The sequence below is a fragment of the Parambassis ranga genome, chromosome 9 (genome assembly GCF_900634625.1).
Source record: "Parambassis ranga chromosome 9, fParRan2.1, whole genome shotgun sequence".
In the NCBI taxonomy this organism is placed as follows: domain Eukaryota; kingdom Metazoa; phylum Chordata; class Actinopteri; family Ambassidae; genus Parambassis; species Parambassis ranga.
In genome coordinates, this window is record NC_041030.1 from 18,652,957 (window position 1) to 18,677,226 (window position 24,270).

At 44.7% G+C, this 24,270-nt stretch overlaps 1 protein-coding gene across 2 annotated transcripts in view; it reads right to left on the bottom strand.

Annotated features, from left to right (window-relative positions):
- znrf3 (zinc and ring finger 3) overlaps positions 1-24,270 on the bottom strand; it is a 54,846-nt gene that overhangs the window by 10,513 nt on the left and 20,063 nt on the right. For both annotated transcript variants that reach the window (XM_028414272.1, XM_028414271.1), the window contains exon 2: positions 13,212-13,334. In XM_028414272.1, coding sequence (XP_028270073.1) covers positions 13,212-13,334 — 123 coding nt within the window. The remainder of the gene's footprint in view (positions 1-13,211; positions 13,335-24,270) is intronic.

Below are 24,270 nucleotides of genomic sequence, written 5' to 3' on the forward strand. Positions count from 1 at the left end.
GACACATCTCCTTTGCAGCCCCATAAAAACGACAACCCCGGACACCAAAGAGGGGATAAATACTGCTAAAACACTGCAGCGTGAAAATATTGTTTACTTCACAGGCTGCAACTGGCTATAGACTCTCAAGTGGCTGAGCTCCTGTGTAAGGAGATATTGTGAAAGCAATCTGAGACAGCATTCAGTCTGTGAGGCAAAACAGGTGAATAACAACAGAAAAGTAAGCTTCATTCATACAAGGTTCATTGAGATTAAAAGGGAATTTTAAAGGGGTCTAGTCTTATCAGGCTGAAATCTGAGCAATTTTCTGAGAATATTTTCAAATACGACTGTTACAAAAAGACAGGATTCAAATTATATTTAATCTTCATTCAGCTGAGATGAATTAAAATTCTGAGTACAGCCACACTTAAGACTTGCCCAGCTCTCCAATGTTTGGAAAATAACTTCAGACTACAGAGCATGAGTTCATTTAGCAGAATCACAAATGCAGATCTGTGCAGTAAAGCTCGTGGAGGTATTTGCAGTATTATATCAACTCAATATGGACATCTAGTTATTAAGGGCTGGGCGATAAAACGATCATCTATCCTCACTGTGCTCCAAAGATCTTTAATTACATAGATGCCCCACTCTCTCCTGATCAACCGCATCAGTGTTTGTGTGTGTGTATGTAGTAGCGTGACGGAGTGAGAGCTCTTACCGCTAAAACTAGCTCTTTAAACACGCTTTAGCTTCACAGTTTAGAAGGACCCAACTTGCTCGGTTACATTGGTGGCAGCGGTGGGATTTGGAAGAAGTGTTGTTATTACAAAAAAATAAAACAAACAGGACAGGAGACAGAAGGTTGCCACAGCCGAACCGCTTCCTTCTTTAATCACTCGCGCCACCGCGCTTCTTTTTCCAAACATACAGAGAACCCGGAAGCATAGGACCACAACATTACGGAACCCCTGAAGGGACATTCTACTTGACCTCTCGCTTCAGAACAATCCTGTCTGTTACACTAGCTAGCTACTGTCTGCTAACATAAATCCGTTCATCAATGATGGGCTGATATATAGCTAGATTTATTAGTTAAACAGTAAAAATAAGCACTTCCTATTTGTGATTGCCTTTTATTATTATCTATTTATCAGCCTCTCTCCTCACTTGATGCCCCATGATGACACAGACTGTACTAGTTGCCCATGTTATGGAATTTTTACACATCACATCACAATAAAAATAGCTTCAGATTCCATGAATAGTACTTAATAGTTAAATCTTGTTTCTTTGTGGATTTAAATATCTATCAATACAAGTTTCTGCCGTAAGAAACTGTATTTTTTTAATATCAATTGATATGAACATTTTTTAACATGCAGTGGAGTATGATCGAGATCTAGAAATTCAACCTGATATTTCCGTTGGCCATGAAAGTGCAAAGACGACAATTCTCTACCGGGTTACAGGTACTTGACGATACTACTGGCTAAAACAAACTTCCCGCTGGCTGGGAGGCCTGAGAATTAGGGTACAATCTTCCCTTAGCGAACAGAAACCGCAGCACAAAGTACTGAGGAGTCAAGTCTAGACACAGAGGAAAATGAAAGCTATGTTTAGCATCCCTAAGTAAGTCTGCCAGCTTGTAAGATCTGAGGGAGAGAAATTTTCACTCGTCTGGAAAGAGACTTTTCTCTGTGTGGCGCTCACTCCATCATTCACACGGTCTGTGGATTCTCATATTAACACACCATATTGTGTATTTTTAGATGTGCACGTAGCCTATGTGCTCACATGCAAACACCTGGATACACCTGCATTATCACAAGACTCCCTCCTTGTGTACTTTCTTCTCTGCTTTTTTTCTCCTCCTCCTCCTCCTCTTCATGCTTTCCTTTTCCTCTCTCTCTCTCTGCACTGCTATAATTAAGGCAATTAAGTCTTCAGAAGACTCTCCACTGCTATTATGCTGTAATTTCATGTTGCCTCCTGGCTTTACGGTTTATTAAAAGATAAAGGCATACTTTTCTCCCATGGAGTTTCTTATATGTGGTCACCCCCCCTTTTTCTCCCTCTCCTTCCTCACTCCCTTTCAGAGCAGGCATGTGTGCCAAGACATTATTTACATTCAACTAAAATAAAATCAAAGTTTTCAACGTGGCCATGCTTCATCTGACTGGAAAACTGTTCAAAGTGCGTCTCGTGTGTTCTCCTGAACTATCGCGCATGGAGTCATCGTGACAGGTTTAGTCCCTGTTCAACAAGAACATTAGTCACCATATTCCTTATCTCCTACTGTTTGATGTTAACACTTACAAACTGTTAATCTGTCACAACATGTTTTTTCTGTTTACAGACATTTGACATAATTGGATTGGCTGTATGTCACGTTTTGACACTCCGGTCGTACAGGATCTGCTCGATGTTGTGTCACGACTGTTGCGCTAGTTTCACCTTAAATTAAAAAAGAGCAATGTTTTATATTATTGTTGTTGGAGTCTCTTAACAGCAGTCTGAGAAATGTAGGATCTCTTAAGATGGATTAAAAAACCGTTTACAAAGCACATGAAAAATCCACTTGTGCGTCACACCGGTGGGGGGAACAGCGGTCCAACAAACCTTCTCAAACTCCTCTTTCTTCCACTGCCGTCATATAAACGGACAGTTTACCCAACATAAACACACAGGGGAAAGAATCACTTGAGGCACTCGGCGAGCTCAGGGACATCCATTAATATCATACATGGAGATAAGGGGATAGGTCAGGGAGGAGATGGCAGACCTGGATACACATGTTGACAGCCAAGAAAACTTCAAAAAACACAACATGCATCAAGTCTCCTACGTCTTTTTTGTATTAGTAGATGACCTGTTGCCTGAAAAGGTGCAACAACAGCAACACAGAGTGTCGCTGTGTGTGATGTATTAATATTTGTATTCCTTTTTCTCCACTTTGGGCTCTAGCGCCACCTAATGTAGGCCTTGTGAGCTGTTGCTTGTTGTTATCAAGCCGTTTGTGGTCTTCTGGGCTTTCTCTCGCTTTGCAATAGATATCAAACAAATATCCACGTAGTAACCCCTCAAGCTATAAGCATGCTTAGCATATGTGCCCCAGGCTTTTTAAACCTGCTGTAAAAAAAGACTGCACACATGTTCAAACATACAGACAAATAATAAACACTGGGAAAACAGGGGGTTTTTGTGTGGTCTGTGTGTACAGAATGGGAGGGATTTCAGGCAGATGCAATGACCTCGCTAACAGACAAAGACATGGCACACCTCAGGTACACCGATCCTTGACCCTCCCCCTGAGCAGCACATTACGCATGGCCAGCACACACACAGTATGTAATGACTGTCCTGCTGTGACACCAGCCCTGAGGATACTCCGTTCCCTCGAGTGATGTGTCTTCTTTCCAGATGGAAAAACAGAAAATAACAGAAAACCTGCAGGTTCATCACGTTGGAATCCATTTCCTTAAGGGGGCAGATGTTTTGCACATCTTCTGGAATGCTGTGAAAAGCCTCTTTTAAAGGTGGTAATGTCAGCTGTGGAGAAGAAAAAAAAACACCCAGAGATCTCTCGGGGACAGAAACAACACATCAGAGAAGGAGCCTGAGGTTTTCTCCAGCGACGCTTCAACCATCATCTACAAAAGTTCTCCAAGTCAGCATCTCTTAAAGCTAAAAATCACTCCATGTATTTCTGACAAATCTGCCTCTTCTTCATCACTTTCTAACCAGTGGAAGCACCCCCCTCCCCCTGTCCATTTCTGTATCTGCCTCAGTGCACAATGTGGGGAGGCCATTTACCCACCATTGCATAACCAGAATTATACAAGTGAACTATCAAAATGTGTGTGTGTGTGTGAGCATGGGGGCACCTCTGAGGAGGCCTGCCAGTGGAACTTGGCAAAGAGCCGACCCCATTAAAGAGTCGAGGGAGAGAGGTGTACTGAGGAGAGCTCGCCATTTCTCCCCAGTCTCTGTCTTATCTTACCTTAAATGTGTCGTATTTAAGGTAAAAGTGTGGATGACAAAGAGACAGAGTCTCAAAATCTGGATCAATATTTAAGTGTTTTGCATCTTTTCTTTAAAACCTATCCAAAGCATGACACAAACCCACTGACAGGAAGTGAGACCTTCTGAATTCTTCTCGACTCCGTCACACTTTCAGATGTGAAATGTGAGTTAAATCATTTAAACCACACACACAGTAGTAATATTACTTTGCAAACGTGTCAATTTTTCACCCCTTTATGCACAAACTTCCTCCACTTGCTGCCGCTGCATGCTCAGAGATGTCCCTTTACACAACAGTCAGGCAGTCAGACCCACTAGACCATCAAAAGAGCCTAGAAATTAAAGGACACTGTATTCAAAAGACACCAGAGCTATTTACATGTCATTTAACCAACGGTCTATGTTATAAATATGTTATTCCTTTGAAAACTGGGATATTTATGAATGTTTTTGAAAAGTTTAAAAAGCACCTACACTGTAAAAAAAACAAAAGCAGATTGTTTTGGCTTCATCAGGCTTATATATAGGAGATAATGAAACATTGGAACGCTTGTCATCATGTGGCCCAGAAGAAGGATGTCTGAGGAAACACTGTGGTTTTCGTACAATAACAGTCTCCAGCTTGAGTTTGGTCTTCATTGGAAGCTCGCTTTCCTTTTCTAGCACAGGGATTTTGGCGGGAAAGCGTTCTACTGAAATGGGATAAATAACATATGATGGATGAAGCTCAATCACTGGACTCTTGCGGAGCGTTTCATCTCCTCCTCTCTAAATATACATGTTTGTGCCACTTGTTGTGCACCACAGGCAGCATTTCCTGCTTCTCTGTCTCTCTACAGTTTGATGTCTTGTGGCGTCAAGCGCACACACACACACGAACACAGATGCAAACACACTGACTCAGACTGCCGCTAATCAAGAAGCCTTTTAGTCTCCTCTCCTCCCGCTGCCCACTGCTCTGCCCTGCTGAGACCAAACACTGAGGCCGGAGGAACGGACAACCGCTAATTAAATTTCCTCCACTTTTCCTCTCTGTCCCTCCCATGTTGTTTTCTTACCGGTTTTGGTCTCAGGCCCTTTGTGATTCACAGGAAAATAAACAAGCTTTCCGGCTCGGGACGAGAATGCTACTTTTTAAGTGCTTCTTCTCTACCTTGTGTCTAAATAGGATGAAAGAGGCACAAGTCTTGCTTAGAAATGATTAAACAAAATACTTGTATTCTTTAATTAGCTTATCTGTAGTGATTAGGTCTACAGTTAGCTAAAACAGCCCTTCATGTTTTGCCTCTGGATATTACATTTTTAATCTGTTTTCATTACGAAACACCAACGCACACACAGATCTGGTGTTAGATGACAACTAAGAAAACAAAGTCGGCAGTAAGAGAATACAAGTGAGATTTGTGCTTTTCTGCTGCAGATCTCTGGGCGGATAACAGACCAGCACATTTCTAACAGCCTTGAATGTATCTGAGAAAGATGAGGACATTTTTTTTTGAAATACAATAATCCCATCAGGGAAATTGCTTAAGGCTGCCCAGCAAAGAGCGCCAGTGAGTGCAATGGAGGCAATGCGGGTAAAGTGTCTTGCCCAAGGACACACAACAATGACTAGGGAGAAGCTGGGATCGAAATTCCGACTACCACTGAGCGACTGCTGCCCCTATTCAGCTTATTATAAACAGCATTTTAATGTGTCTTAATTTGTCTGAGACATAAATCAATGATATTTTGAAGAAAATCCTTAAAATAATGCAGTTACACAAAGTTTAGCCTTTAACATTGGCCGGCACACAGAGGGTAAACAGACTGATTGATTCAAGCAGGAGCGCATCTGTTCCATCAAACAGACTTGAGATGGAGAAAGAAAAAAGCCATTTAAGCTCAATCAACAGGTGAAAAACCCAAGACCTCGGTGCACCTGCTGTACACAGCTGTCACAGATGAGTCCATTCTGAGTGACAGTTACACCAACGTCACCGTCTTTGTGGCTCGCCTCTCCTCTACATGTTACATCGTGAACACGATTTCAGTCAGGTTGTGCATCTCTCTTAACTGCCCTTAATTCCCTTGCAGTCGCACCATTTTTCTCTAATCTCTCCTTGCCTTGAAGCTGCATTAGCAGGACCATGTCCCTGCTTGCTTGAAAGAGAAGTTGCTGTTAATACACTATCCTGCTGTTGCTGCTGGAGGGGTGGTGGTGGTGGTGGAGGAGGGGTGGTGCCTCTGCCTGCTGTCTTCTTTCCGTGGGCAAACAGCAGAGCAGGTCAGGACTCGGCCCTATAACCCCCATTTTGCTGCTCTTATGTCCCGCTGTGCAGCCTTCCTAGCAGAGGAGATTGACTTAACCTTTGGCTGTTTATTTTATTTTATCTGGATCTAGAGGAAGACGTTTCCTGAATCACTTTAACAAGTCCTATAACGCTGTCACAGACCAGAGTTTGTTGTTGCACCTTTAAAAATAAATACAACCTCCTGTTGACTCCAAAAAAAGTTTTAGGAACAGGCCATAGCCTTGTTTTTGATGTTACCTGAACAAGCAAAGCTACCGTACATCGAAGCACTGTCACCCAGAATGGAGTCTGTACCTTGAGGAATAGAAACGACTACAAATTATCATCATTTTTAGACAGTAAATTTCACTTTTGCAGCAACAAAATCATCTCTTCACCAAAAACAGACAATGATAGTGACAGCAGACAGGATTTAAACCTTGTGGTGCAATACTGCTCACCTTATTACTGTCTCATCTTAGCAAGTCATGTCTGGCCAACAATTAAACACCTGTTACAAGAGATTTTAGGTCCTTCTGCTTTACTGTGTTCAGAGGGTGTTTTTAAATCAAAGATTAATACTTATTATAATAACATTTAAACATGTACAGCCACCATCCAGAGGTTTTTCATTGTCATATTGGTCGGTAAACACTGCTAGGTGCCAGGCGTTTTTCTGTTTTTCAGCCCCATCTACATGGTTCCTTTTATCTTCTTCCATTACTTCAATGTCTCCAGTGTCACACATCATTTCTTCTCCATCTCCTTGTACTGAACCTAACCTTGCCTCCTTGGCAGAGCATAAAAGAAAGTTTGAACCACAAGAGCAGGATGCCATTTTCACCCCCGCTAACCCTCCAGTTGAGGAATCATGTACAGCAGGGAGAGGCATCAGATTAGCCGTGTGGGACCAGGGGGTTTCAGTTTCCACCCTCTGTGCCAGGTCGTGGGCTTGAGCTTCACAGACACCATGGCCCATGACATACACAGTGAGGCGCAGGACACAAGAATTCTCACGCACACAAGCGCATTCCCATACAAAGCAACCGGCTTATACAGAGATGAAGAGAGGAAAGACAGGGCTTTGGTTGACGTGGGTGGATGTCTGGTCCTATCTTTTCTGAGATTTACTTTTCCACAGTTCATCTTTTGATCCGGTGCTGTGTCGTCGTTTTTTTAATGCTGTTTGACAGACAGGAGAGCTTAGCAGAAGCTGGTGTCTGACTTTCAGATAACAATTGTGATCAAGATCAAGAATCAACGTAAGTGCGGGGAATAATGAAAAGTAACAACTCCTCAGTGGTGCTAAATGCACTTTCTGCTCTTCTCTTCTTCTCCTCCTCTCTGTGTTTCCTCCCCTTGCCTCTCCCTCCATCTCTCTCTCATCTTAAGTCCCCAGGGCTCCTTTCTTCTCTCTTTAAATAGAGGCCTGAGCTGTGAAGTCTAATAATGGTCATTTGGCCTCCCATTGAAAGCTGGGTAATTCTGCCCAGGGACGGCTCACTTTGAGCCACATGACACAAGGAGCTTCCCAGTGACCATGGAAACGAACGCAGTGGGATCCTGGGTGCCTCCAACTGCCGTGAAACGTGGTGAAGCAGTGATTAAGGAGAGGAGACTTTTTTTGGGGAAGGGGGGGGGGGGGCAGGAATCAAAGTAGGAAGGTGGGTGAGAGGGAAGAGACACACACAGAGAAAGAGAGAGAACGAGAGAGAGAGAGAGAGAGGCCCCTGCCTGGTCACAGTGGAAACCTCTCCCGACACCCCGCCAGGAAGAGCGGCCAAGATAATATCAGCAAGTAGAGGCGTACACAAACATGAAAGGAGAGCCCAAGAGGCAGGCCCCCGAGTGCTCCGTGCTTCATAAGCTTTCCCTTTTTTCTTCTTTCCCTGCTGCTCCTCCTCTCTTTTTCAATTTCTCTTTCTATCCCTCCCTCCATGCTGCGGTGGTTGAATGTGTTTGTGCACTATGTTTGGGGCAGGGGGGCAGGTGGAGAGAAAGCTGAGGAGTTAGCTCATGCACTTTGCCCCATAAGGCCAGCTTAGTTAACTTTATTTCAGTCTTTTTATTATTTAACTTGATGCTATGGCATTATACAATATGTGAATGGAACCGTGAGCACAGCAGCAGGTCTGAAATGCATGCTTTAAACATTCTGGAGGACCTTAAACGCATCATTTTCAATGTCCAGCAGACAAATTTTACAGGGTGCAAAAATACAACCTGCCCAAAATAAGAAAAATCCTTTGTTTTTGGCATAACTATGAGCAATAATTGACTTATTTGTAATCAACAGTCAAGTGGCAAAAATTCATTCAAGGCTAGACTACAACTGATAGTTGGCACAAACTCAAAAAAAGGCAAAAACTAAACTGCAAAGCTATAAATCAAAAATGTAGTTATGGCTTTATAATTGTGTTCTATTGCTCAAACCGTTCTCTCTACTTATAGCAATAAGGTGCAGGACTTTAAAGTGCAGTAAAAAACATGAGCCTACAGAAAAACAGCTATCGCTTGGGGTCCAGAGTGTCTATTCTTCTTCATGTTACACCTGCCAGTGTTAGCTGCTTTGATTTAAACAAAAAGATAAATTGACTTTCAATCTGCAGCACTCAACTGAAAGGAAGTAAGCCGAGGCGAAAATTGCCCTATCAATATTCTGCATCTTTATGGCTCTGCTCTGAAAAGACTTCTTTTAAAACTTGGAAAAGGAAAACAAGCTTCATCTGTACTGAACAAAAGCCGTTTTTTTTGTAATCAATAACTATTGTGGCTCGACTGCAATTTAACCAGACCGCAGAGTGTAGAACTGCAGCAATTTTCTTTCTTTCTTTCTTTCTCTGAGCTTCTATAAAGTCATTTTGTAAGAAAAAAGAAAAGGTTGAGAAAAAAGTGATGAAAGAGAGCGAGAGCGAGAGACAGTGAGTCATTCAGCCGTCTGCAACAAAACACAAGCTCATCTGCCAGCATTCTTATCCAGACATTTACACACATTAACAAGTACACCCACTGATCAGACTGTGTTCCTTCAATGTGCGGTTTTAGAAGCGGTCTGAAAACAAGGCCAAATGCAGCCAGTTCAATCCGGCATTGAAACTTCTTTACAACAAGCCCTGTGGCATGACACCTTACCGGCACTGCCGTGGCCTCGGTTCGACCTCTAACACACACCTGAGTGTGTAGGACACTAACCTGGCTGCAGGCTCTGAGCCAGTCGCTCGCAATATCACACTCATCTGTCTGTTGCCATTTCTTTCTTTTTAATGCTGGTCTCTCTTCTTCAGACAGACACAGACCGTACTTGTAACCCTCATGTAGTTTCTATTTCCCGGTCATTCCTCTAACACACACACACTACACCCTCTCTGCAGCTCTGGCCAAGATGCCAGACACAGTTAGAGTCCAAAAGCCACTTAGCATTAAGACGCAGCAGCTGTTTGCTCTGGCCTGCTGTCCCATAGTGCCAACTCGAGGGCCACATTAGAAAAAGACACACTCCTCTGCCCACTCACATTGTTTCATGGCAACTGTGGTATAAGGATCATGTTTGTGTGTGTGTCAAAGACGGAGCTTCCCACACAGGATACACTTTTTATGGTGGTGTGCCTCTGGCAAAAACTTGAAAGGTTTTTTTTTTCTGGGAGGATACGTCAATAAAGATCCTGAATCTTTTCTCATTGCTCCAGTTATTTTTAAGTGCTTTGTAGCCGCTGATGTCGAGCCAGTTGCACTCCGCTGCGATGAAATGTTGTCTTTGGCTGGGGTTTAAGGTGGAACTGATCACAGTTCAGAGATGAGCTGGTTAAGGGCAGCACTAGGCCACACACAACAAGCACATACCATGGAGTTTTACATCCAATGCCAGCCAACAAGCCTTGCTTTACACAAGCTGAAGAGCTGTGTGGGAGGATGGGTCACATTCTTCTAAGTTGTGCCATGTGCGGCAAAAAAATTTCAGTCACCCCCAGCTTCTTCCTTTCTGTCCTCCAACTCCCCCTCACCACTCCACTCCTGCTGCCCTTCCTCCTCTGCTTGCCCTGGGTTCAGGGGACTGATGTCATGAGAGCCAAAGCAGGATGAAAGGGGGGGGGGGGGGGCGCTGGCATGCTAAGGCCCCTGTGTAGCCACTGGACTGACACCACGGTACTTGAAAGAAGAGATATCTAACTGGCAAAGTGACAAAGATCCTGACCAGTCTGGGCCACCAATGAAAAGCCAGTGGCATGATTTCATGTTCCAGAAGAGCTGCCAAAAATCGCAGCGTATGTGTGTGAAGAGACGCCGTAGAGAGGAGAGGAGGCAGCCAGATTCTGAGAAAGTCAAGCAGCAGAGAGGAAATGACAACCAAGAATATGTTACTGACAGCAATAAATAGTACAACATGAGAGCAGATACATGTGTGCAGAGGTGTGAGCATGATTTACAACATTTATAAATACCTCAGAGAAAGCAAAGACTTGATAGGCTGCAGCAGAAAATTCAACTTTTATTCTCAAATGCAGTTAGCTACAGTTGCTCATAGTTTTCCTGCTGTTCAGGGAGGAGGGGAGGGGGGGGGGGCAGCTGCTGTGGCACATGGAGGTCAGAGGTTTAACAGTCCGGCAGCTTTCACAGGAACCAGACAGGAAGTGCAGGAAAAAACTGTGTACATATATATGACACACCAGCACTTCAGTGAGGTCTGCACATGGACTTCAGAGGCTGCTATGACTGACCTCGCTTCCTTGCATTCCTCTGCTGCGGATATTCTACATAATCAGAGCATCTCTGTGCAACAATGACAGCAGCCTCAAACCCCTGAGTCACTTAAATGGGTAGCATCGAAGAACAACGTCCAGTGCATATTTCAAAATGCAAAACAACATGTAACCCCCTGACATCTGCCCTGTCAATGAGGGACAGACATTTAACAGCCATAAACAGAGGTGGGAATGCCTATTGTTACATGTTGACCAGCCCTGCAGCGCGGCTGGGGGCCTTGTGTTCCCAGACAGTTTATATTTAGACCCGAGTAAACAGCTTTTTTTTCCTACTACCATTCTATTTTGTGTGTTCACTGGGATACCGTAATTGAATGGAATCTAAATTGACCAGACAAGACCCCGACACTGTTGGTGGCAGAGTGGCAGCAAAGTGGAGTGGGCTCTTGGGTTCAGTCAGGGGCCAGTCGGGTAGGGCAAGAGGGGAGGGGCAGGGACTGTCTAGCATAAGACCAGACCAGTCAGGGTGAGTGTGTAAGACTGGGCATCGTATCTGGAATGGGGCTGGGACATAGTGGCCTGGCTGGCTGGACAAAGTAAGCAGGACTGGCAGGGGGTAAACACTGAACTGTCTGGCCTGGCAAAGGCGGTGGTGCCAACGCAAAGCACCCAGCTGTGCTCAGGCCCCCGGGCAAGGGTTTGTCAAGACGCAACAATGGGCTTTCCCTCCTCTAATTATAGTCCTGGCTGAATAAACACAGAGGAAACAGAGTGGTCAAGAGGTTGGGGAGTCTGGCAGGAGGCCAAAAGGTCACAGGCCAAGGTTCCTGCTATCCTAACTACAGTGTCCCTTAGCAAAACATCAAACACTGGACGTAAAAGACAAATATAGCCAGCTCATTAGCACACTGCTTTGACTGAATCCACTCAGTGGAAGGTGTGGGTTTCTCATACTTGGGGCGTCCTTGTGGCTCAGTTGGCACATGTCTGGGTCTGAAGCAGGCCCAGTCACACACCAATCAATACAAACCCTTGCTAAATTAATTCACACAGTGCTGATTAAAGTCCGTGAAAGGTAGATCAGAATTGTATAGGAGATTTTAATGGGATGTATGTGGTGACATTCCTACAGTGGCACACCAAATGGGAAGCACTGTGGGTTAGTGAACGTGAGTATGAGTATGGTGGCAAAAGCTTCGCTAGATAAAAAAGAAACAACAGTTATGTCTCATATCAAACCTGGGATGTAAATCAAAGCGGACTGACATTTCTCTCATTAGCTCTGTCCAGGCTAGGTTAGCTTTGCTGTAACCCATCAGAGTTCCCTTGTGTATATGTCGACTATGTTTGTAGTTCAGAATTCCTTTTCTAAAAACGTAGATCTTTCACATTTGAAACGAAATGCTAAAAAATTAAGTCAGTTTTTAGTCTCGTCAGGTAGGTAGCAGCAGCCAGCATCGAAGAAAGTGCACCATTAGCATGTCTATATGGCACAAGGGCTCCTTAAATTATGAATGGCTGCTCTCTTTCTGTCACCGGGAATGCACAGGATAAATGAGACTATAGCCAACCCCGCCTGCCCCTCATCCTCCAGGGAATGTTGGTACATTCCATTAAGAGGAACACTTAATTAAAGCACGATAAAATACCACTCAGAGACTCCGGCAGGGTCTGTGCACTGGGAGGGAGGGAGGATGGGGACAGGGGGTTGGGTGAGAGACAAGAAGAGAGGGAATTCAGCCCTTATTCTCTCAGCAATGGGAAGTAAGGAACAAAAAAAAAAAATCATCCTTCCGTGAATTGTCTGTGTGACTACAGAAGGTCAACCATAAATTCTTAAAAGGGTTTAAATGAGTACAAAAGAAAAGAACTTTCCTTAACTCGGGTGTAGCAGAAAACACCACAGAGAGTCATGAGAAAAAAAAAAACTCCCCAACGAATAATTAATACACCAGATAGAATTATAATTATAAGATTGAGTTCAAAAGGAAACACTAATCCAATTATTATTCTTTCAGTCTATTCATGTCACAAGGGGTGAGAATTGGCTGCAGATTACTTAAAGTGTTCAGGGCCTTGAAAAACATCCAGGATTTTTGAATATGGCGGCCATAATCCTCCTAGAACCAGCATTCACAACACAACCGATAGCATTCTTAAGAATCATTCATTCATGTGCATCAGTGGTAAATAAAACGAGGAGAATTAAGATACACAAACAGGTCTTTACCTTTCCCAGCACTGTGAGACAACTGGGGTCCAGCTCTGGTTGCTCCAGCTTCACCACTCCGACCCAGCCATACTCGTATAGGTCCTCTTCATCATTATTATTACATAGTCCCAAAGGATGCATCTGGAAGAGGAAACAAGAGAGACATGAGTATTAACATCAAACATAAGGAGTAACTCCACTGAAAAGGTGGACATGGGCAAAATGGGTGCCACTCACACACATCAAGGACAGCATTTTAAGTCTAGAACTGTAAACTCCACTGATGCAGAATGAGCTGGAGTTTTATCTCAGAGCAACATTTTTTGCAAGTGTCTCGCCCCACATGATGTTTCAGGGTTGAGGGTCTTGGCATGATGCAGACAACAAGCTTAGAAACTGCACTAATCTGTCTCAGAAACACCCCACCACATTTGAGGGAATATGCCAATTTATAATCCACTTGTCACCTATTTTCCATAATGAAACATAAGAGCTTAAGAGCATTAGACATTTCCGAAGTACTTGCTGTGTGCTGCAAAAATCATGCAGGGTCTGAACATACAGCTGAGAATTCTCCCTGACCTCTTGCAGAATAGCAGCACAGGAGCAGAAGCGGGACTTGTGTGCTTTTGGGGATCTGCTGATGAGGCAGATTTTCACTGAAAGGTGTGTCTACTTCCATTCTTGCTGCAAAATGATGAATGTTGCTAGCATTTGGTTTTGTGCATAAACAAACAATGACTGGGTACCCTTTTATCTCCTGTTATTGAATTAGAAAGTGGCTTGTGATGCTTCACACTGAAGGCTGTCTATCAGACATCTTTCGATGTCTGCTCATCACACTTAAGACCATTAAAGAGGCACAGTTCACTGCTGGATGCTGCACAGAGCCAGCATCCAGACATTGTCTTAAAGAAGATTAAAGGTAAAGGATCGCAGACAATGCAAACACTGACTAATACCTGGTGTTCAAAAAAGGAGACAAAAGTATTTACCTCAAAGCACCTACTTAACCACTTTATGCACCAAATTTAGTAGCAGATCATTAATCTTTTACACGACTACAGCGATTCACTTGGACGATAGCACGATCTGCTTAAACAAGCTGGGATTAAAACTGTAACTACGTGGAGTCACCAAATCCTGGATCCATTCCTGACCCTGCAAACACAAGCTCCTGTATTAGCATTTGAACTGGACCAAACTGACCTTCAGGCCACTTATCCTATTAACCAGATGACCACAGCGCCCCAATCACCAAGCTGTGTGGCGCCTGCGTCCTAGTCTTCTCTGGCCCCGGGGGGGGGGAGGGGGCGGCCACTGCTGATGACCCGAGATACCCTTCTCTCCCCACTGGTGACCCCTGACCTTTGAACCCCACTTCATCAAGTTGGGAGCAGGTTAGCTGTGCAGCAGGCCAATTGAAGAGATTCAGTCACTTCAGCGCCACAAGGCTGAGGGGTCACACCCCTGACCTGAAGGGGTTTTTTTCGGGAGGACTTAGCTTATAGTAACGGGGTCACATGCAAATCAGGTGGACTATGGACATGTCACCAGGAAGGAATGTTTACAACGTGTGCCATGCAGCAGCTCCACAGGGTAGAATCTTTTCTTCTCTGCATAAGGAATAAAAAGTGGAAGACAAAACACACATATTCTCTCTTGAATTGCGCCTTTCCATAAAAAACCCACTCATCCTTGCACCCTCCTCCTCAGACCTCCCACACAGACAAATGTGAGTAAGATGAAACATGAAAGATGCTCAAACAAAGCCTTTTGAAACAAACTGGACTGAAACAAACCGAGGTCATCGCGAATTCACATCATGCAGTCACCTTGTCTGCCTGCATTTCACAGTTTCAGTGTGCATATTTACAAAGCTGCTTTTTCTCTTGTAAACAAGGGTGTGAATAGAGATGCAGTGCTCCGGCTGTTTAAAAGATGAATATTAGCCTAAGGCTGGCAGGAGCAGGTAGGCTGCACAGGTATACATTACATACACATTTGGTATGATAATTTCAGGGCGCGCTCTTCCCGCTCAGCCTGTGGATGTCAAAATTGAAGGGAAAGACAAAGATGAAAGAGTGTACCCTAGTCAGATTTTCGTTCAACCTGCACATCACGACTTGCCCCTCCCACATACTATCATTCTACAAACTGTGACAATTCTCTGGTGCCTGCTGCACACATCCCAGTCAACCAAGGTAATGTTCTGAATTTCATGCCAGATTGGCGATGAGGGTGCTTCTGGGGAAAAAAGCAGAGGAAGTCTATGCAGGAGTCTGAGTCATTATAAAGCAGAACCAGGAAGTGGAGCTCTGCTTGCTGCTTGTGTGATTATGACCTCTCCCTACTGCTTGTCTAACAGCTTGGATGGCAGTGGGGAGCCCCGCCTGCGCCCCTTGGGCCCTGAACACTAGGCCATTGTGTGGGGGCTCTTGCACTCCAAATGGGACAGTGTTGTTGTTGTGGACCATGTTGTTATTTTAGAGGCTGGCCATTGCTACTATTATCTCCACCACAGGGATTTTTCTTTTTTCGTCAGATCTTGATGTAGGCGTTGATGGATGTGGGGATGGGGAGCAAAAAGAAGAAGAAAAAACAAAACTCAGTTCGAATGAGAGATGGTGATCCGGTGAAGTGGGTCACAGCTACCGGCTGTACACACAAAAGAGTAACGAGGAGATATGCAAACGTGCCGTCACACACATGCGCGCGCGCACACACACACACACACACACACACACACACACACACACACACACACACACACACACACACACACACACACACACACACACAAACAACGTTCTGTTCCAACTGATTGCTATCCCTGCAAGGCCCCAAATCACACAAGCTCAACCCACTGGAAACACCCGGCTGCTCCACTTAGCTCCGCTCCTCCGTACCCGGGGGTTTGGGTGAAGGGCATCTGGTGCCCCCTTTAGAGCCACAAGGGGGCAGCTCTTGTTCTGCCCTGCCTGCCCTGCCCCTGGGGAAGCCAGCCTTTCACATGAATATCGGGTTACACAGGCCACACTCTCAATGAAATCCTGGCAGGGATTTGAACTCCACCTGCCACTCAATCTAGCCACACCTCCATACCACCCCATTTCTGGAAAACCACCTGTGGAGAAACTTGTTCCGGAGTGAAAACTGTAATTTCAAAAATTAGGTAATTAGGTAATTTTTTTACTTGGATGATTTATTTTTAATGTTACATTTAGAATATATATATATATATATATATATATATATATATATATATATATATATATATATATATTTAAATAAAGCCTAACCATTAAAAAACAAAAACTTTCTGTCACTCCAGGTCCTTCATGGTCTAACAACTGACCTGATCAGTGTTGGTAATGGGATCAAAACAGGACACTACTTCTAAAAACTCCCACTGTCACCACCCGCCAACCCCCCACTCCCCTCCAGCTCTCAAAGGAAATCAAAATGCAAGTCACACCATCTAATGCCATTCTTCTCCGTCTGTCTGTGACACAGTTCGCCAAGCCTTTGATCATACAACAACCACTTCTAATGCCTCCCCCGTTTCCCTCCTCTCCCCTTACCACACCCCCTTTTCCTCTCTCCCTCTAAATTATTGGTGGCCCTGGTTACAGCCCCCCAGTTTCCCCTTCACCACCACCAAGCCCCCCCCACACCACATCCAAAACAGTCACCCTGCCCCTCACCACGCTATGTTGCACCTCAATGAAAACTATCCTCACTTCAACATAAAAAGTAGCAGTGATCAACATAAAAAGGTGTAATCAGCAAGATTTTAAAGTTCATTAGAAAGCCTTTGAAATCTTCATAACTGTAAGAATTCCCCATGGCCAAAAAAAAAAACTTTCTTTGTGACAAAGCAGAAATTTCAAAAGGATTATTTTACACTCTTCCTTTTAGCACCACCTGCCAAAGTCTACCAAAGCCTAAAAGAAGCTGCTAAATATTTAACAACATGCCTTTAAACATAATCAACAGAATAAAAGCTATTTTTACACTGCAGGAACTTAAGGGCCGTTTTGAGGGTGCCCTGTACCTTTGTGTTTCCGCCACTGGAACCTTCCCACTAACAGGGGTCCCAACACACAGCACAGCACAAAGAAAAACATGGAGCAGCAGAATAAAGTATAGATAATAATTAATACATTAGTGTCTAGCCATGAGCTCAATTGTCCTGACTTCCTACATTGGAATAATGCTTCCATAGTTTACATATATGGGTGCTTAGGTGATAGTAATAGTATTAACCCCATACATATGTTCTAAGAAATCTAATAGAATTGTATTTTACCCAAAACTGGGCTCGAAGACTTCTTGCAGTGGCATGTAGGTCACACTGAGGACGAGCTTCTGTTGTAACAATCAAAGCTGCTTTGTTGTCTGAAGTTCCTGCCAGACAGTTTTTACAAGATGTTCTTTGTGAGGCTGGCTAAATGATTAACCGTACAGATCTGTTGTTCATTGGGTTTCTTTTATGAATTTTGGAAGAAGAGCTGGCACCTATTTCACATGCACACAAAAATGTAGAAGAAGAAAAACCTAGGCACCGCGCCAGTCCTCGCACCCACCTGCTTCCCCAATGCCGCGCATGTGTTTACGTATCTCGCTGTTTGAGCACAGGCGTGTGTAGAGGTTAGCGTGTGTATCCTGAAACATATCATGGGTGACAGAGGGGTAACTCAGTGGCATCTTTCACTGGCTGACGGCTGGCCTTGAACTCATTTACCCCAGTGAAGAAGCATCCCGCCCACCTCCCTGGTCTTGAATTCAGCTGACCCTTCTGACCTCCACCCCCATCACCACATCCACCAAAACCATCCCCTCCCCAGTGCTGTGCTTCAACCTCCCTTGCTATCAGGGCTGGGGTGCGGGGAGGCTGAGTATTGTCAACTTCCTGGAATAACACACCAGTCTTGTCAACAGAGGTGGCAGGCGGTCGTGTTGAGGGCTGTGGGGATGGGACGGACAGCAGGGTGGGCATGTCTGATCACAGCTTACAGAGCCTCCCTTGGGACATGCGGTGTCTTTTAAAACCTCACATCTCTCAGAGCAGTGTGCAACAGGATGTTCAGTCCTAGACACCAACACACGCACACACACAGGCCATCTGCAAAACATTCACACACTCCCAACTGTGCCTATATGAAAAAACACAATGTTTATGAGTATAACACACTATTTGTGTGCATCTGAAAGGTAGCAGGTCATGCCAAAAATATGTTCAAAATGAGAAAATGTATTACGTTCACAAAAATAGGACACACGCAAGGTTTGTTCTATCATTGCAGACACATATTGCCATTCAAACAACAAAGCCCCTCCCGCCTCATAAGCCTACAATAACTGCAAAACAAACCAGCACACAATATGGACGCTCTATTATGTAATATCCCGCTAACGAGCATAAAACAGCGAGCCAAATCACACAAACTACCATAATGTCAACACAGCACCTCCACCAGCCACTTTGCTGCTACCTTCCTGACAACAAACTGTTGTGCGGTCAGGACGCAGTCAACTCTACCCCTCCAGTGCCCTGCAGGGAAGACATGGGTGCATGCTTTAACCAATTACAAACATGCTGCAGCTCACCCGAACTCTTTTTGCAAAATGTGTGTGCATACACAGACAAAATGACCTCTCTCTGCCAGCACAGGGACCTCCATCACTGCCACATCTGAACCTTTAGCATTTTGAAGATAAGCAAAATCTGACACTGAGCCTTAAATCCAAATGTTGACCTCAGAAAAACCCCTCTGTAAGGCAGGCCAAGGACAAGGAGTCTCTCTTAAGCAAGTCATTTTAGTTCAGGCTTTGTGAGGTTAAGCTTCTGGTACAGGTTGGGGGGGGACAGTCACTCGGGCATCACCAGGAGGATTTACAGTGAGTGTCCTTGGGTGTGGGGAGGTTAACACCGGTCTTAAATGCATGGCTGCACCAGACATCAAAGAACTAACAGAGGTGAAGGCCGGCTGCACATCATTGTGATGTGTCTGTGCCAAAATGGTGCATTAGGACTAGGGGTGGGACAGTTCACTAAATCCATGGTTCGGTTCGTATCACGGTTCTGAGGCCACGGTTTTCGGTTCGGTTCACATTGTTGAGGTTTTTTCTACTTTTAACACTCTGGAAATACCAGCCTTTCACAAACATTCACCATATTTAAGAATCAGTTCAGTGTTTCCCCATCATTACATCAGGTCAAGTCAAATGTATTTCTTTTTAATTTCTATATAGCACCAGATCATAACAGAAGCCATTTAAGAAAACCTTTCCTATGGAACAGGTCTACACCTTGTTCCTTTATTAAACAAACTAAACAGCTCATGTTATTTATCTTATTTGCACGGCAGCATGTCATTTCTCTCTGCGCTGCTGCCTGCGCACAGAGGCACGATGTGTGTACACACACAGACACATGCACAGACACACACCATCGGACAGAGAACGTGTGTTGCTTTGTCCACCGTTGCTGATGACACGCTAGTTGGATAGCCTGAACTCTATGACTACGCTAGGCTAAGCTAACGGTACTGATGTCCGTGTTTTTATTTTATTTTTGCCATTGAAATATGCTATTTACATCCCACTCTGTAAGCATTGACGGGATCTTCGGCAGCTTTTGCCCACGATTGGACGCAGAGTTCTGTGGGTCTCTCTGCTCTGCCTGCAGCTGAACCTGCTGCGTGAAGCTACAGAGACTAAGAGGAGCTGATGGTCGCTGCTTGTCGGGGACAGTAGCCTGACTGCAGAATGATTTCACGTCAGTCTCCAAAAGTCACCAGAGAGTCACTAGTAGCTTTTGATAAAAAAAAAAAGTTTGGAAAGGCACCAAATGTAGCGAGAGAGACGCCAAGTTGGCAACACTCGTTTCCATGCTGTATTACTTGATGCGTAGATCCAGAACCGAACAGAACATGCGCCCCGAACCGAAACACGTTCGGATTTTTTTCCTGAACCGCCCCACCCCTAATTAGGACACACTATATAAGATATAACGATAGAGATGTTGTAAAAACTAGAACAAAGCCAGCCTGAGAGACGCCAAGTCTGCTGACATTTGTTTGTCTCCCAACAAAAATGACCAACGTCTTGCCCAAATAGTGACCTTGAACTTCCTTTAAACTTGAGAATCCAATTAGGTAACCAAGTTAAAAACATTTTGGAATGAAAAAAATGTCAGACAGACCAAGATTCTTACTTTGGTGACTGTTCAGTGAACTTTCCCTGCTGCTGTCTAACTTGCTTTATCAGTTTTCTGTCAATCGAGGTATTGTGTGGTTTTGTTTTGTAGCCGATAAACAGTATTATTGTGGGTTTAATTCATTCACTTCATATCACAGTATGTTTGGAACAAAACTAAGTATCTGGGAGGTTTCTTATCCTCCCTCTGAGGTTCAATGTCAGGTGGCACAGGAGGGGGGGGATTGAGCACAAGAAAGGAGCAGGAGTTTTGAATTGCAGCCTTCTATGTATAGCATGCACAAATAGACTCACAAACTTAAATGCATGCACTAACACACTACATACACATGCACATCTCTCTCTCTCTCTCTGTGTCACTCTTTGCCCCTCTCGGTGGCTCTCTGTCCCTCTTTCCCAGCACTAGAAATAACTTCAAAGAGGGCTGGTAGCCTTGAGGAGAGAGAGAGCAGGATCACATTACAGCGGAGCAGCTGGGAGGGCCCTACAGGTGGGGCCGACACTCCTCCTCCTGTAACATTATCACCGTAAAGGGATCCCTCTGCTTCGCCTCTCAAATAATGAAGACTTCCTCCCTTTTGTCTTCTCCATTGGGACTAAAGGAACAATTAACCAAGCTAGTTGTGCATCCATCTTTTATTTTGGCAATTTAAACCAGCAAAAAGACGTTTAATAAACATGTAGACTAAAAAAAATGGGGGATTTGTCAATGCTGGAGGATTAAAGTTGTATTTTTTTTTTCCTTTGTGAAGGCCCTGCCCTTTGCAGCTTTGTGATGCGAGACTCTTCATCCGCCTCTGTGCCCCCTCCTTAACCTCCCCTGAAAATCACCTCCACGCCATCTTCATAGCAACAGGCAAAGCAAACAAGTGTCATGGTTTCAGTGTGAGCAGGGGACGCTGGCAGAGGACACCTAATATCATGTAAATGTCCTGATATGTAGCACACGGCACTGGGGTTGACAGCTTTAACACTGAGCACGACGCCGAGCTTGTGACTCTATTAACTCTCTGCGAGTGCATCCTGAAACTGTCAATGGCGTGTGTGTGTGTGTGTGTGTGTATGCTCACTAAAAAGTCTCTCTGGTGTCACTTTCCGCTCTTCAGTCTTTAAAACCTAGAGTGACACAAACAAAGAACAGACCGACAAAGTTCAGGGGTCAACATCGGGCTGGATGCCACCATTTCGGTGGGAGTTGGGTGGGGGAGTGGAAACTGACTTCCTTGCAGAGGTCTCAACATCAACGCACAAAGATAAAGTAACAATAGGCAAGATACACATATTGTCTCTGTGTGGAAGAGGCTGCTGTCCGTATGACAACGATTATAAAAGTAGAAGAACACATGCATAAATTTGTCAGCATCAAGGCGCCACTGTGAATTAATTAGTGGAGAAAATGCGCCTCATTAATAAACAATTCTATACGGCACACGACTGCAGTGTGGTGGGTACACGTGAAAAGACAACTTCAGAACCACAAATCCTCATTTTAATCCTTTAAAGCACCATATTGTTGACGTTTTATTTAAATAATAAAAAAATGTCATTGTTCATCACCAGCGTCTGTGCAGTGACATTAGAACAACTGCCAGCACCACCCCAAACATCAGCGGCATCCCCTGTCCGGACTGCCCTGCTTATCTTCAACCCTTGCCATAAAACAAAAGTCAATGTCACTACTTAATGAGCTATGATTAATGCTGCTGCAGAGCGGCTGGTGAGGAAGGACGAAGGCTGGAGGGTGCACATACCTGGCTCAGCCAGCTCTGCTGTGTGTGTGCGTGTGTGTGTTAGAGGGCTAAGGGGTTGAGGTTGCTAAAAGTGGACTGAGGGGAGGATTGCAGTCATCAACACCTAGGTTCTGAGTGGCCTTTGAAGTTGTGCGGCGTCTTTGATGGCCCTGGCCATGGAGGAATGCTGCTCTACCCTCCCCTCCTCCGCCCCCCCCAAAAAGCCCCCAGAGCTGTGGAATGCAGTGCAAGCTGCTGCTCAGCCCGCTGGAATGGGATTAGAGCATAGGCCCATATTGCCCTTCCTCTCCTACACCTCCTCCTTCATCTTTCTCTTTCTCCCCCTCACCAGCACTCTGGAGTGGCGGCAACTTTGGGCAAACCATAAAGTTTGGGGGGGGGGCTAATTTTCTTAGCCAACAACCAGCCAAAGAAACCCACAACAGTCATGTTTAGTCCACAATGCACCAAGTCTCTGTGATGTTACCTGTAGAGTTCCCAAGCCGGGGTTCAGGCCATCAGCCTCTTGCTACTGCCTGACTCCAGGCATGGAGTGTCAGATTTTTTTTACCAGGTTGCAAATATTTTAACCTGGAAGACTATGGAGCTGGACATATTTAGGGGGGGCAGCTCCAAGTAGCTTTTTAAAAGCTGCAGTTTTCTGTATTCATTTTTGCTACTTGATTACATCAGACAACTTTCAGTGGATGTTAAAACAGATGATAGTACTTCATGTTCAGCCAGCACTGTGACTTCTTTTGAGAGTGAAAGCAGAGGTGGCCTGTAGAGATCTAAGAAGAGCTGCTGGCATGCAATCAAAAGCTGCACCTAAACCCTGATGCTTTGAGATATTAGGAGGATGGAAACACTTCAGATGACCAAAGTCACTTGCCAAATATGCACAGTAGCCCAGGCGTATCAAAGTAGAGAGCCGAACATGAAATCAGAGTGACTGTGGACTTACTGTGTGTGTGTGTGTGTGTGTGACAGTTACAGCGGGAGATGAGTGTTGTAATCCAGCCGCTCTCAAAGGAGAGACAGACAGGGCTTTCTGCAAAGGTCAGGTTCATTTTGTCCTCACACACACTCAATGTTGTGAATGACCTTCCACACGACAACTGCACAAACAAGTCATTTTGGCCTGGCATGCCGGTGTCTGTCAGGGCTTGGCTAGACGCGGCCAACCTGAACATTGGCTTACACCGCACAGTGTGTTTGCTGAGGATTGTAACTCCCTGCCAGTGAGAGCTGAGAGGAATGTGAACTGGACTTACAGTGCATGCACATGTTCACACAGTTAAATGAATGTGTACACAGACGGTGGGTTTCATACAGTAAGAGCTACAACCCCCCCCCCCCCCCTTCTGTTACCTCTGCTTCCCCTGTGGCCAAAAGGTTTGTGGAGGGAGACCGAGGCAAGGTGGAGAGGCAGCCAGCATTAGTACTGGTTTCAGATTTCGGCTGCCTCTGAGTTGTTTTCTTTAGGAAACACTTACTGGGTCTCAAAGTACACCAGAGGAAGTGCTCCCCGGCATCACTTCCGGGTTGAATGGTTAAGGTCACGCTGCGCTCAGGGGAAGAGGATGAAGAGCAAGGGGGGGCACTGTCAGACCACATGTGGAATGTGTTAAGTGTCACCGGCAATTATCCTCATGATTCTGTTTCAAATGAAGCGGCCTTTAAAGAAAACAGGGAGGAATAAGTGGTCAAGGGGGGGTTAGAGAGATTGATTTTCCTTGTGAAAACTGGCGCACAAAGAATCAGCCTCTAACAATTTCCCAGGTCTTTTCCTGGCTAGCTTGCATCTGATTTTTTTTCTCCCCTACGCTTTCTTTCTTTCATTTGCTCTTGTTTCTGTGAATGGCTGCATGATCACCTTTCATGACAACCTGGGGGGGAACTCAATCTGGGAGCTCAAGGCCCGGCCAATAATATTCCAGAGGAAATCAGAATGTGAATAAACGGAGCCAATGCCTTTTCAATCTCAATGTCATTTGACATCCTTCTTAGATTCCTTATTAAGGGGAGAGCTCTCCAAACACCCCGTTGTTTACTCTTTGTTGCAGCTTCAATGATAAGGCAAATCATGCAAGGTTTTCCCACTGAAACAATGCCATTACAGA